Consider the following 14,524-nt stretch of genomic DNA (forward strand, 5'->3'; position numbering starts at 1 on the left):
TAAAAAATCCCTCTGTTGTTGAGGAAAGTCAAGATAGGAATAGCTTCATCATGCCTGTTTATTGGCTGCTGTCCCAAGATTTTATCAGCCCCAATGTTTATGCTAGATCCTCCCCTAGGGACTTTAGAAATATTCTGAGTCATCATAGGAATAGCTTTTTTGCATAGTCGCCAAATTTTTGAGGAGTCCCTATTGGGGATATCAGAGTCTAGAAGCTGCTGTCTGGGGAAGTTCAGATATTTGCTTTCCAGAACCCGTTTCCACCACGCCGGAGGACCAGTGATGAGCCTCCAAACTATCTTTCCTCCGAAGGCAAGATTAGTGAAAGTGGGTGACCTAACTCCGAGACCCCCTCTGTCCTGTGCCTGAATGACTTGTTTCCAACTGACAAGGTTGAATTTCTTCTTGTCGTTTTTTCCCCCTTGCCAGAGAAAATGTCGTAGGACAACTTCCATTTTGTGTAGGAAAGAAGCTGGGGCTTGGAAGAGAGAAAAACGATAGAGGGGTAAAGAGGAAATACCTGATTTAAGAAGGGTGAGACGGCCTGCTGGGTTGAGCCACATTGAACCCCATTGCTGAACTTTCCTCTTCATCTTGTCAATGATGCTGTCCCAAGTTCTTGCTTTCAATGGTCCTAGGCTCACTGGCATGCCCAGGTAAGAGAAATGAGTCCAGTCTAGATTGCAAGAGACTCCAAAAATATTTGCAATGTTGTGAATGACCTGATTTGAAGCGTTCCATCCATAGATACAACTTTTTTGCTGGTTGATCAGGCCTCCGGAGTACCCCATAAATTGGTCAAGAAGAGACTTGAACCTTCGTGCTATGGTGGTGGAGGCTCCTCCAATGAGCAAGGTGTCGTCAGCGAACTGTGAGTGGTTGATATTCTTGGCTCCATTTCCAAATTTTATACTGGTAATGAGACCCACTCTTCTGTTGTGGTTCAGAGCTTGACTGAAGGATTCCGCCATGAGAATGAAGAGATAAGGGGAGAGGGGGCAGCCCTGTCTGAGACCCCTAGAGGATTGAAAGGCATCACCCGGCCTTCCATTGACGAGAGGGGAGATCCATGGTCCAGAGATGCAAGCAGAGATAAGACTGAGGAAGGGCGACTCAAACCCCATCTTCTTTAAAACAGCAAAGAGGAAGGAGTGCCTAACTCTATCAAATGCGTTGGCCAGGTCAAGTTTGAGGATGAATCCTTTCTCCTTCCTGGATAGACTCGAGTGAATGGCTTCTTGCACAAGCAGAATAGAGTCAGTGATTTGTCTGTTGGGAAAGAACCCTCCTTGATTTTCAGAAATCAAAGAGGGAAGGAGAGGTTTGAGTCGAGATGCTAGGATTTTGGACAAGATTTTTTAAGAGGAATTACAGAGGGATATGGGCCTAAATCGAGAGAAGGAAGAAGGTCGGTTTTCTTTAGGGATGAGGGCAAGGAAAGTTGCATTAGTGTAACCACCTATCTTACCCTTCTGTTGAATCCACCTGATCATCTTGATTAGATCCTTTTTGATTAAACCCCAGAATTCCCTGTAGAAACATATGGGGAATCTGTCAGGCCCGGGTGCCTTATCAGGATTCAGAGTCCAAATCGCACTTCTTATTTCCTCCTCTTCGATTTCTTTATTCAAGCTGTCATTCATGTCCTTGGTGAGACCTTTAGGGAGGTGTTGAAGAAGGTCATCATAATCCTCTTCTCCTTTGGTTTCAGTAAGCATATCTCTGTAGTATTCTGTAGTTTCATTTCTAATGACCTCTTGAGTGTTTTGCTGATTGCCCTCCTTATCCAAGATTGAACAAACATTATTCCTGAGTTTTCAAGCTATGGCCTGCTTATGAAAAAATGCTGTATTTTTATCTCCACCTTGGAGCCAGAGTTGCCTAGATTTTAGCCGCCATTTGGATTCCTCTTCCCTACTTATATGACTCAGTTGAGAGTAGAGGTTCCTTTCTTGCTCCATACTCTGCTGGGAGAGTCCTTGTTCTTCTATCATTCTCTAGATATTCTCTAGATCGCTCTTAACTTTCTTTTTGGTCTCCTCAGGTTCCTTATAATTAACTCTTGCCCATTCTTTGACAACTTGCTTGAATTTTCTTTGTTTGGTTTCCCAAATGAAACCTGGTGATCCTTCTACATGCTGATTCCACGTTCTCTGGATAATTTCTCTAATAGCTGGAACCTCATTCCAGAGGGGGCTATATTTAAATGGAATGGGCCCAAGGGGACAATGAGTTTCCAGCGAGAGGGTAATGGGATAATGATCAGAGGCAGATGAGGTGAGAACGTTGGCATATCCCACGGAGAAAGAGGAAAGGAAAGAAATGTTGATGAGAAACCTGTCCAGTCGTTCCATTATGTTGCCCGAGCCAAGTCTGCGGTTGCTCCAAGTGTACCTACGGTTTTTTGGGGCCACGTCCACTAAATCATGGTCTTGAATAATAGCCTCCAACCGGCCTCTAAAGGGATCTGGAGAAAAGGTGCCTCCCCTTTTTTCATTAGCATGCAGTATGAGATTGAAGTCACCTGCCACTATGATGTTTGAGCTTAGCTCACCATCGATACTAGCCTGAAGGTCACCCCAACATGTTTCCTTTTCTTTGTAGTGGTTGGGGGCGTACACGTTGTAGATAATTACAGTTTGGTTATTTGTTCTGCTATTGAACGCTGTTATGATCCAATGCTGCTGTAGATTTATTGAGACACAGTTCCACTTGTTGTGATCCCAGAGGGTGGCTATGCCTCCCGAAGCTCCTCTTGCATCGCTGACACACCCTTTGTATTGATTCTGCTGGTCTATAATGCCTCTCATTACTTGCTGATCCTGTTTTGTTTCCTGAATCAGTAATATTTCTGGCTTTTCACTGTGGATTAAATCTCTGAGGACAGAGATTTTGGAGGGGTACCCTAACCCCCTACTGTTCCAAGATAGTATTTTCATCATTGGATACTTGGCGTGCGGAGAGGTGCTTGCCTCTCTTGCTCTTTGTGGTTTGTTTCTTTTTCTTGATGTCCCTGAATGAAAGACTCTATTAGGGTTTGAGTTCCCATGGCTATATCTTTCTGAGCGTTCTCGTCCCTATGTTTCTTAGCTGATTTTCTACCAGGTCCAGGTTTCTTATGGGTATCGCTGGCAGTTCCATGTTCTTTAGTGCTGCTTCTGGTATGTCTAGGAAAAGAGGGTTCTAGAGAGGCTTGTGATGAGGTGATCAGAAAGGGAGGTGGATCAGAGGGCTCGGAAAGGTTCAGGGGGGGCTGAGGAGGATCCATAGAGGATGGATCAAGGGAAGATAAGACTAGGAAGGGATTAGAGGAAGAGGGGATCGGTGGATCAGGAGAGGGGTGGACAGATGAAGGAGGGGAGGATGAAGATGGTCGTGAAGCAGAGGGCGCTGGAGGAATTGATTCCTGGGAGGGTTTCGGTGGAGGGGCAGACTTCTTCTTTTTGACCGATTCCCATTGGCCCTCTTGATCGCCGCTTTCTGCATCAAGAAGTTTAAGGTATCTATTGTTGAAGTGTCCATATTTGTGGCATACCTTGCATTTAAAAGAAATATGCTCGTAATCCAGCTGTTGGATATGGCTCCATTCATCCACTTTCAGTTTTATTGCTTCTGGTAGACCTTTGCCAAGATCCACTTCAACACAGATCCTTGCGCAGGCCTGCATGTTATCTTTTGGCTCATTGCGATCGATGTATTTGTCCACTGCATTCCTGATGGCACGAACAGACTCATCTCCCCAGCAATGAAGGGGGAGGTGAGGGAGACGGACCCATACCGGAACAGCACCGGGGACGTCCAGTTCAGGGTCAAAGACTGGAGTTCATTTGTTGAGGTAGAGGCCCCTGGAGTCCATAAAATAGGGCCCGTTTTTGAAGATTAAGTCCTTATCCTCTTTGGATTCAAAGTGAAAGGTGAAGTACCCTTTCCCACAGAACCTGATGGAGATTTTCCCTTGGATCTTGTCGGCCCAGTTTCTTTGAACCCATCTTTGTACAGTTCTAGGAGAAGGCTAGAGGCCTGTGAATTGTCCTATGAGACCTTTTTCAGCAAGAGACAAAGCCGCCATGTGTGGCAAGGCCGGAGGCAGCTGAACTTCCTGGAGCACATCTAGCTTCTTGACAAATCTTGACAGAGCAGGCCTGGGGCGCTGTAGAGGTAAGGATTTCACCAGTTCCGAGAAAGCTCGCTGAGAGTCGACCCCCTCCAGAGGCGGATCCGAGGGGGCCATGGCCGGAGGCCAACGCCCAGGTAGGTGCAGAGATCGTAGGGGGAATGCAACAAAGGGTTCGTGCACACGGCAGAGGAGCAGCTCCGAGTGTAAGATTAAGATGGAATATTATTATAAAGTATATTATGTCATAAATTCATAAAGATTATTTAAATTGGAATCAATTTTTTTAATTAACTTTAAAATTATTTTAATAATAAAAATAATAATTTAATTTTAAAACTATGGTTGTTTGCCAGATAAGAGATTTTATTAATTTTTTTTTCATAAAAATTTGCATATTCTACTCCATCTCAATGTAAATCATAACTTTCAATTTTTTTTCCATTACTTTTAAATCTAAATATTTTATTACTTTTAAAACCAAATCACAATAAAACACCACATCTCTAATTAAATATAAAAAATCAATATACATTCATTTTTAATTTTAAAAATAGAATTAAAATATTCACTATCCTATAAGCATTATTTATTACTTTGAAATACAAATTTTTTATTACTTTTAAATCACAATAATGTTTTCGGCATTATGTGACTTAATAATGATCATCCAATGTAATGGATATCTATCATAATTTAATCTTTTAAATCACAATAATGTTTTCGGTATTATGTGACTTAATAATGATCATTCAATGTAATGGATATCTATGATAATTTAATCTTGCCGCTAACGTTGGATTTTGATAATTAAATATATACAAATATAATCCACCACGGTCAAATGTTAAGTAAATAATTTATAAATAATCGTTCAATCGGTCAACTGTGTGTGAAACTCTCTGTAGAGAAATTAATTATTTCATTTTATAAATAATCTTTTACTGTGTGAAATTCTCTATAAAGAAATTAATTATTTCATTGGAAGATTCTGCACATGGATGTTGTTTATTATAAAGAAATTAATTATTTCATTGGAAGATTCTGCACATGGATATGGATGTTGTTTATTAAAAAAATATATGGGAGGAATGTTGTTTCTCTTTTATTAAAATAAAATATATTGCAGGTATGTTGTTTCTTTTTTATTAAAAAAATATATTGCAGGGATGCAGTTTCTCTTTAAAAGAGAAAGTACAGGGAAAGTATGACAATCTTGCACAAAAAAAGATTTAAGAAGTCATTTTAATTTTCATAAAAAGATTTATGTGAATTTCTATGTTAAAAATAAAGAAATCATATTATTTTAAAGAAAAAATTAGTTGATTAATTAAATAAATATCTATGTTTAATCTTTATTTATCCCATGATACCTCCAGTAAATAAAAATAATAAATTTTATTAAAAAAATATATATTGTAGAGATGTTGTTTTTCTTTAAAAGAGAAAGTACAAGAGAGAGTATGGCAATCTGGCACACAACAAAATTTAGGAAGTCATCTTAATTTTGATAAAAAAATGGATGTGAATTTTCCATGGTAAAAGATAAAGAAATCATATTATTTTAAAGAAATAATTAGTTGATTAATTAATAAATATTTATGTTTAATCCCCATTTCTCTCATAATACCTTTAGTAAATGAAAATAAATAAATTTAATAATCAAAGTAACTAATTAATTATAAACAATTTATCCCATAATATTTCATAGAATTAACACTTATTTAATTACATATTTAGTTACATATATAATGAAAGAAATAAATTTAGTAAACAAGTTAACTAATATATATATATATATATTTTGAATTCCTATAATAATACAAATTTTTATATAGTTTATTAGTTTTAAAATAATAAAGAGAATAATAAATTATTTAGGTTTTAAGTTCTGAGTTTAAGTTCATTAAAACAATTTAGTTAAATATAAGTAGATTTATTTAGTTACAAATAAAAATAATAATAAATAGATTTAACAAACAAACTAATTAATTATTAATTAACTAATTAATATTTCTTTCCCTATCACTTGGTCCAGTCAAATGTAGTTGTTGCCATTGTTTTCTTGGTCAATATTAGCTCTTTCTTTCTAGCCTTTGAATGATGGTCAATAGTAGCTCTTTATTTCTACCCGTTGAATGATCGGTCTATCTATTTGACTTGTTGAATGATGATCAATAGTAGCTCTTTATTTCTAGCCGTTGAATGATCGGTCTCTCCATTTAACTTGTTGCCATGATCTAGTTCTTCATTTTATCCCGAGGATGAATACACTTGCTAGTTCGAAACGCTTGGACAAATGGATTTGATGTGATTAGTGTCGAAAACGCTTGGACAAATGGATTTGATGTGATTAGTGTCGAAAACCTTCTTAATAAAAATCATATTATTTTTTTGAAAAAAAATTTGCATGGTAAAAGATAAATTATGGATGTTGTTGTCTTGGAAAAAAACACAATTGGAACTTGTACACAAAAGAATATATATTAAAAAAATCATGATATTTTTCATGAAAAGATTGTATGTTAACTTCTTTTATGAAAAGAGAAATAAAACAAGTTATATCATTAATTAGATTATTAATTTCCTTGGACATATGAGTATGATTTTTATAGTTTCTTAATAAGAATATGTACACAATAATAATATCCGTTATATTGGAATTATTGAAATAAATTTCTATGTTTTTTTTTTTTTTTTTTGCATGCATCATTGTATTAGATTTAGAAGTGAAATGCCTTTGCATGAATTATCAGATTCTTGGAAAAGAGAAATGTTAATATTGCTTGACTAGATGAATTGTGTTAATTTCTTGATTTAGTTGCATAAAATGTTAAGCTAACCTTGTTATTGCTGCCTGGCTTTTATGCATAAAATATGGTCATCTATGATAATTTTTTGAAAATAGAAGCGTGAGAAATAAAAAAACGAGGTTATATTAACTTCTTTTTGAAAAAAAAATGTATTCGTTTACATGAAAATAATAGTTAATAATGGTATGTATTCTAGAGAAAGGAATATGTGTTGAGTACACTAAAGAAGGGCTATTATGATAAACTCTTGCATGCACAAAAAATAGTCATTGTGTTATAGAGATATGTTCTTGAGCTATATTTCTTTAGAAATAATTATATGTGATTATTTTTATATTATCATAACTATTATATTAATTGACATTTAAAGATAATTTTTTCATTACTTTTAAATCCAATTTTTTTATTACTTCTAAACCCAAATCACAATAAAATCACAAATCTCTAGTAAAATATCAAAAACCAACAAAGTATTATCTTTTATACATACATTCACTTTCTCATCTTAAAAATATGTGGTTGAAATATTCACTTTGCTATAAACATTATTTATTACTTTGAAATGCAAATTATTTATTACTTTTAAATTCCATTCACAATAAAATTACAATAGTCCATGAAACTTTAACAGTAACATCCATTTTTTCACCTTTTTATAAGTATTGTTTTGTACATGGTTAGGTAAAGTAAAGTAAATTAATAGAACATTCAAATCACGATAAAATCACAATAGTCCATGACAGATATCAAATATAAATTACAAACTTGATATCCAAAGGGGCTTATCCAAGTGATATCTTTATACTTATTTTTTCATAAATATTTATAATTATTAAATTTAAGTCACTTACATCATTTATGTTATTTATAATAAATTAATATACATTATTATTTTAATAAGCATGCTTATTTTGAATATAATTTTCAAAATCTTAATTTAAATATTAATAATTATAAAATAGATGGTAAAAATTTAACCTCTACAAAATATGTTAGAACATTCATAAATCAAATGTTGAGATTTATCTTGAAAATTATTATGTCTTTTTTTTTGTTCTTTTAATTAAATTAATAAAATTAAAAAAAGTCATGGTATTGGTCCATGATATTGTAACAAAATCTATTTATAAATTAAGATTCTCCATGCTAAAGTGGTGTTGAATCTCCACATAAAATATTGTTAAATTTACATGGTTAATAATCTTGTTACATGCTCTTTTAAATATATTATTCATATATTAATTCTTTTAATAATAATAATAATAAAGTTAATTTTTATGTTTTTCTTTAAAAATTTTAGCAAGGGAAATGTATTTTGAAGTAAATGTTTGATATCTATCCATAGTGACTAACAATTTAATTTATATGGTCATTCTAGTTTATACATGAGCATATGCCCCATTATCATTTAAAAACAACCATATATTATTCAATTAAATCAAGATGATTCACTTTATATAGTTATAATTGTAATTAAGGTATAACTTGATTTTTTTATAAGATATAACTTAAATGTATTATAAAAATATTTCAATAAAACATATTTTATGGTAATAAATAAAATTGTGATTTAAATTGTAATTTTTTTATTAAGATTAAGATGGAATATTCTTATAAAGTATATCATGTCATGAATTCATAAATGCTATTTAAATTGAAATCATTTATTTATTTATTTTTACCAACTTTAAATTTATTTTAATAAGAAAAACAGTAATTCAATTTTAAAGCTAGGATTGTTTGCAAGATAAAAGATTTTATCTACATAACAATTTGATTAAAAAAAAAGAGTTTATAAAGGTTTGCATACTCTACTCCATCTAGATTTGAATTATGACATTTAAAAATATTTTTTTTTCCTTACTTTTAAATCCAATTTTTTTTATTACCTTTAAACCTAAATCACGATAATATCACAAATCTCTAATCAAATACATTCACTTCCTAATCTTAAAAATATGTAGTTGAAATATTCGCTTTGCTATAAACATTATTTATTTAAATTCCAATCACAATAGTCCATGAAACTTTAATTGTAACATCCCCTTTTTCACCCTATTGTAAATATCGTTTTGCAAATAATTATGTAAAATGATGTAAATTAATAAGAATATTCAAATCACAATAAAATCAGATATACAAATATAATTTATAAATGAATTTTACAAACCTCGATAGTCATCAAAATGGGATCCTAAGAGATAACAATTCATATCTTTATATTTATTTTTCCATAACGGTTTATAATTATTTAAATTTAAGTCACTACATTATTTATGTTTATTATAATAAATTGATATGCATTATTATTTTAATAGACATGTTTATTTTGGAATATAATTTTCAAAATTTTAATTTAAACATCAAAAATTATAAAGTAGATGGTTAAAATTTAACCTCTACAAAATATGTTAGAATATTCATAAATCAAAGGTTGAGATTTATCTTGAAAGTAGTTATGCATTTTTTTGTTCTTTTAATTAAATTAATAAATTAAAAAGAAGGCTATACCATGGTATTGGTCCATAATATTGTAACAAAATCTGTTTATAAATTAATATTTTCTATGGTAAAGTAGTGTTTATAATAATAAAGTTTTTTTTTTTTAGAAAATGTATAACAATTTAATTTATATAGCCATTCTAGTTTATACATAAGCATATGCCCCATTATCATTCACTTTATAAAATTATAATTGTAATTAAGCTATAACTTATTTTTTTATAAGATATAACTTAAATATATTATAAAAATATTTTGATAAAGCATATTTTATGGTAATAAATAAAATTGTAATTTAATTTATTATGTTCTTTTTTTTCCCGTAGAAAAAGTCGTAATTTCTATTAAGTCAAAAGAAATTACATTCTGTAGATGCTGAGCATATGCATACTGAGGCTGGATGCCTCTCAAAACTGTCAAAAAAACTGTGATAGTTGTTCCAAACCTGGAAAGGAAAACAAAAAGAAACATTCCTCTCCCCAACTGTTTATCTCCACGCAGGGAGTGTGCCACCGCAGGGAGGTATATATCCAAAAAAAACAAAAAAGAACATGTACTGTGAATGTTTTTCCCGTGCTATATACAGACTGTTTTATAGCTATCATCATTTGCTGTGCAGCTGTAGCTTGCTGCCCAAAATAAAACTATGGTTACCCCCGTGGGTCGATACAGGTCATAAAAAACAGATTATATGAAAAAGCAAAGGAAACAGTGTTGTGTGTATGATGGGACCCCTTTCAGTGCTGTGCTCCCCTTTGTGCCTGTTGATCAACAAAGGGTCTGTGGTAGTGTTGAAAGAAGGTTCCATCCAGTTCTTCCTGGATTAGCCAGTCCTCTTCTTGCCTCTGCGCTGCTTGCTTGGAAAGGTAGTCCGCCCGAGCGTTGCGCTCCCTGTAAATATGATGACAATCAAATTTTTCAAAAGCATCTGTTAGTCTGAGTGCCTCATCCAGTATATGTCTCAAAGAGAAAGCAGTGCATATTGATTTTCTGGTGAGCCAGTTGCAGACAAGTTTTGAATCTCCAAACAATTGTAGTTTTGTGCATCCTTTCTCATGTGCAAAGGAAATGAGGTGTTTTGCAGTGGTGAGCTCGGCATAATTGTTTGTGCCCCGTCCCAGATGAATTTGGAGCATGAAACAGTGGTTTTCTCTGAGGTAGAGGAGGGCTCCCCCCCCACAGCCTTCCTCTTGGGCTGAGCCATCAAAGTAAGCCCAGGGGAAAGATTTATCGATGAGTTCTGGGGTTATAGTCCGAGGAGGGGCTTGTGGAGGATCATCGGGTATGAGTGCAAGGTCTGCAAAAATGTGGGCAATAATGACAGGCCAGTGAGGAGGTTTTTGGTCAAATATCGCACGATTCCTTGCTATCCAGATGGACCAGCACATGAGGAGTGGGATGTTCTTATCTTTTCCAGAGTGCTGCTCCTGCCAGTTTCTCCAGGCATCGATGATGGATAGGCCATGCCATTGATGGAGGGAGGGGGAGCGTGAGGTAAGAAGGGACCATTGTTCACAAACTACCGGGCAGGAAAGGAAGAGATGTTCAGTGTCTTCCTCATTGCTTCTGCACAAATGGCACCAGAAAGGTCCATAGAAGGATCGTTTTTTCAAGTTTGCACCAGTGGGAATTTTGTTGTAGAGGATAGCCCACATGAGCAAACGCGTTCTGGGGGCTGCTTTTAGATGCCATATAGCTCTCCACCACTGCTGTGTATTATCGGGCTGATATGGTTGCATGAGCTGTAGGTATCCCTCCTTTGGGGTATATGTTCCATTTTTAGCTAGTGCCCATACAATCTCGTCTTCCTCCTCCGATATTCTTATGTGTGCTTGTGTGAGGGCCTCAGTATAAGACTCCCATTCTTGTCTCCATTGCTCCGGGATGTGGAGATCTAGCGTTGTCTTCCAAGCCTGATGAAGAAAACTGGAGTTTTCTTGATCTGCAATATGTGCAACATGAGTGACGCCCTGATCCATTAGATGTGCTGTGAGCTGCCCAGATAGCCGATGAGCATTGCCGCATCCTATCCAGGGGTCTATACCAATGCGGACAGAATTCCCCTGATGGATTCTCCATGTAAGTCCCTCCCGAATTAGGGGAAGGGAATTGAGGACTGCTTTCCAGATGATTGAATGTCTTCCACTTCCCCTATGTTCCCTGCGTATCCAACTGTAAATGCTTTCCGGTGCAATGTATTTTTCCATAACTACTTGTTTCCAGAGACTATGAGATGTGAGAAGTTGCCATCCCAGTTTTGCTGCCAGAGCTTTTGCAAATAAATCTAGTCTCTTTATTCCCCAGCCTCCCCATTTTTTAGGCCTTGCAATGGTGTCCCATTTTACCCAGGCGAAGAGGTTTCCCTGTTTGTTCCCCTTCCATAGGAATCTGCAGCATATTTTTTGAAGCCTGGTTAAGATCCCTCTTGGTATCCAAGCCAGAGACATCCAGTACACCGGCGTAGCTTCCAGCACAGCTTTTATAAGAGTGAGTCTTCCTGCCCTTGTGAGGTATCTATTATACCATACATTTAATCTCTTCTCCACCTTTGTGATTAGCCATATCCAGTCAGCTATTCTATATCCTCCATGTTTCACACGGAAACCCAGATACTTCAGCCCTTCCTCCATAGGGTGAATTTGAAAGGGGAAGCGATTTTTTGTATAGATGATCTCTTGCGGAGTACAACCAATAGTTGTTAAGGTGGATTTTTGAACATTTATAATCATACCTGTGGCCTTCTGGAAGAGATCAAAAACTAGTTGTAATGTTGATGAATCAGCCATGCTTCCATTTAAAAAGATAAGTACATCATCCACAAACAGAAGATGAGTAAGGGAGCAGTTGTCCGTAATTTTAATCCCTTTTATTCGGCCTCTCCTGTGTTCAGTAGCAATCAGCCTGCTTAGCCCTTCCATGATGAGTAGGAACAGTAGGGGAGATAGGGGGCATCCTTGCCGGAGACCTCTTTCGGCTGTGAAGAAAGGGGTGGGGGAGCCATTTAGGAGGACACTGAACGGTACATCAGAGATACAGCTCATGATCCTTTTAATGAAAAGGAATGGGAATCCCAAATGGGTGAGAAGCATTCGGATGTATAGCAAATTTACCCTATCGAAAGCCTTTGAGAGGTCAACCTTTAGGATCATTCCTTTCAAATTCTTGCTCTGCATTGAGTGAAGAAGCTCTTGGGCAGTGCCAATAGCTTCATGGATCTGGCGTCGATGGAGGAAGGCAAATTGTTCGGAGGATATATTGGCAGAGAGGATGGGCTTGAGCCTGTTCGCTAGGATTTTGGCCAAAATCTTGTAGAGGCAATTACAGAGCGAGATAGGCCGAAAATCATTGAAGGATTCCGGCTTATCGGATTTGGGGATAAGGGCAATGAAAGTGGCTTTGATGGTCGAGGGGACAGATCCTGTGTGGCTACAGTGATTGATTGCTTTGAGAATGTCCTTTCCTAGCAGTTCGAAAAAGGCTAGATAGAACTCAATGGTCCAGCCGTCAGGTCCCGGGCTCTTGTCCTTTTGGAAACCCCTGATGGTAGCTTCCAACTCTTCCAAAGTAATATCTTTTGTAAGCTCCTCTGCATCTTCATCATCCACAAATCTGGGGAAGAGTTCTGCCACTCTCATGATTTCTAATAGACTTGCTTCTCCCGGGGCCTTGTATATGTTCCTGAAATGCGAAGAGGCTAGGTAGGCAAGTTCTCCAGGATTGCTAACCTGATGTCCTTGACCATCTTGCAGCTCCCAGATAGTGTTGATCGCCTTCCGACCATTTGCAAAGCGATGGAAAAACTTTGTATTCTCATCCCCCTCCTTGAGCCAAATGGCTCTGCTCCTTAGTCTCCAGGAGTCCTCCCTGTCTCTGAGAACCTGTGTTCTCCTATTGATGAGGCCTTCATACATAGATTTCTGTTCTGGGGATATAAAAGTTCCATCTGAGTGGGATTCAAGAACCTCGATGGCTTGTTCAGCAAGAGATATCGTTTGATCATCCTGTTTTCTCTTCATTTTTGCCCAATCTCTTGAGATCACTTTGATTTCGGAGAGGTTCCTTACAAAGCCAGTGGCTGGGTCTGCATCCTCAGGGATCGGATGTGCTTTCCAGAAATCAGTTATTAATTTGATATAAGTGGGATCTCGGAGCCAAGTGGAATTAAATTTGAAAGGGGCCTTTTGGGCCTGTTGTCTTGCTCCCATTTCCAAGTATATAGGTCTATGGTCCGAGATCCCACCACTTCCCACCCACTGCCGAGATCTAGGGTGATAGTTGTGGAGCGCTTCCTTGATGATAAAACGATCCAGCCTTCTAGCTAGGCTTTGGTCCCCTGATCGGTTGTTCTTCCATGTGTATTGGATTTTGGCCGAAGGGAGATCAATCCAATGGTGATCCTCTAGCAACTGCCCAAAGTAGTCAGAGAGGGGATCGATTTGTGCCAGATGTCCCCATGATTCAGAGAAACCCATAGAGAAATTTAAGTCTCCACCCAGTATGGTGTTCCCGGCTTGGAGAAGAGGGGAGCTGAAGAGCTTTTGCCAATAGTGTTCTCTGTTAAGACAGGGTCCATAGACATTGATGATTCTAAGATTTTCCTCCAGATCTTTTGAGTATATGTCTGCCCCCAAATATCCCCCTCCACCCCAGATATTCTTTAGATATATGGAATTGTTCTTAAAGCCAATAGCAATGCCCCCTGAACGACCCGATACATCAATGGCGGTAAAAGTCCACCCAGGCAACCATGAATCAAGAATGGAGGTGACAGAGTCTGCTCTGCATAAGGTTTCTTGTAAAAAGATGATGTCCACCGGGTCCGAGAGTAAGAGACGCTTCAGGGCCGATTTTTTTTTCCGGGCTGGCCAACTCTCTGCAGTTGAAGGACAGGATTTTCATGGAGGGGGGTGGGGGAGGGTGTCCTGCGCTCTAAGGGCCCTATCAATAGTATGCTGTCTGCCTTGGAGGACCTCGTCCCCCACTTGTTTCTGTGCTTTTGAAAATGTAGTAGGTCGGCCACGCCCCTGCTTGGGCGAGAGGATAAGGGACTCCACCGACAGCCCAATGGAGTCCGGGACTTTCAGCTTAGAGGTCG

At 36.8% G+C, this 14,524-nt stretch overlaps 1 protein-coding gene across 1 annotated transcript; it reads right to left on the reverse strand.

Annotated features, from left to right (window-relative positions):
• Positions 1–1,997: 1,997 nt before the first annotated feature.
• Positions 1,998–2,810, reverse strand: LOC149170212 (uncharacterized). Its single transcript, XM_089425481.1, has one exon. It carries the CDS (start codon positions 2,808–2,810, stop codon positions 1,998–2,000), a length of 813 nt encoding a protein of 270 aa, XP_089281607.1.
• Between the last annotated feature and the right edge of the window lie 11,714 nt (positions 2,811–14,524).

Source organism: Pinus tabuliformis, chromosome 4_2 (assembly GCF_031772625.1).
Source record: "Pinus tabuliformis cultivar Carrire ecotype Pingquan chromosome 4_2, CPIR1, whole genome shotgun sequence".
Classification (NCBI taxonomy): domain Eukaryota; kingdom Viridiplantae; phylum Streptophyta; class Pinopsida; order Pinales; family Pinaceae; genus Pinus; species Pinus tabuliformis.

Coding starts and splice junctions, on each gene's coding strand:
- LOC149170212 (XM_089425481.1), bottom strand. CDS start 2,810: ATGAGAGGCATTATAGACCAGCAGAATCAATACAAAGGGTGTGTCAGC.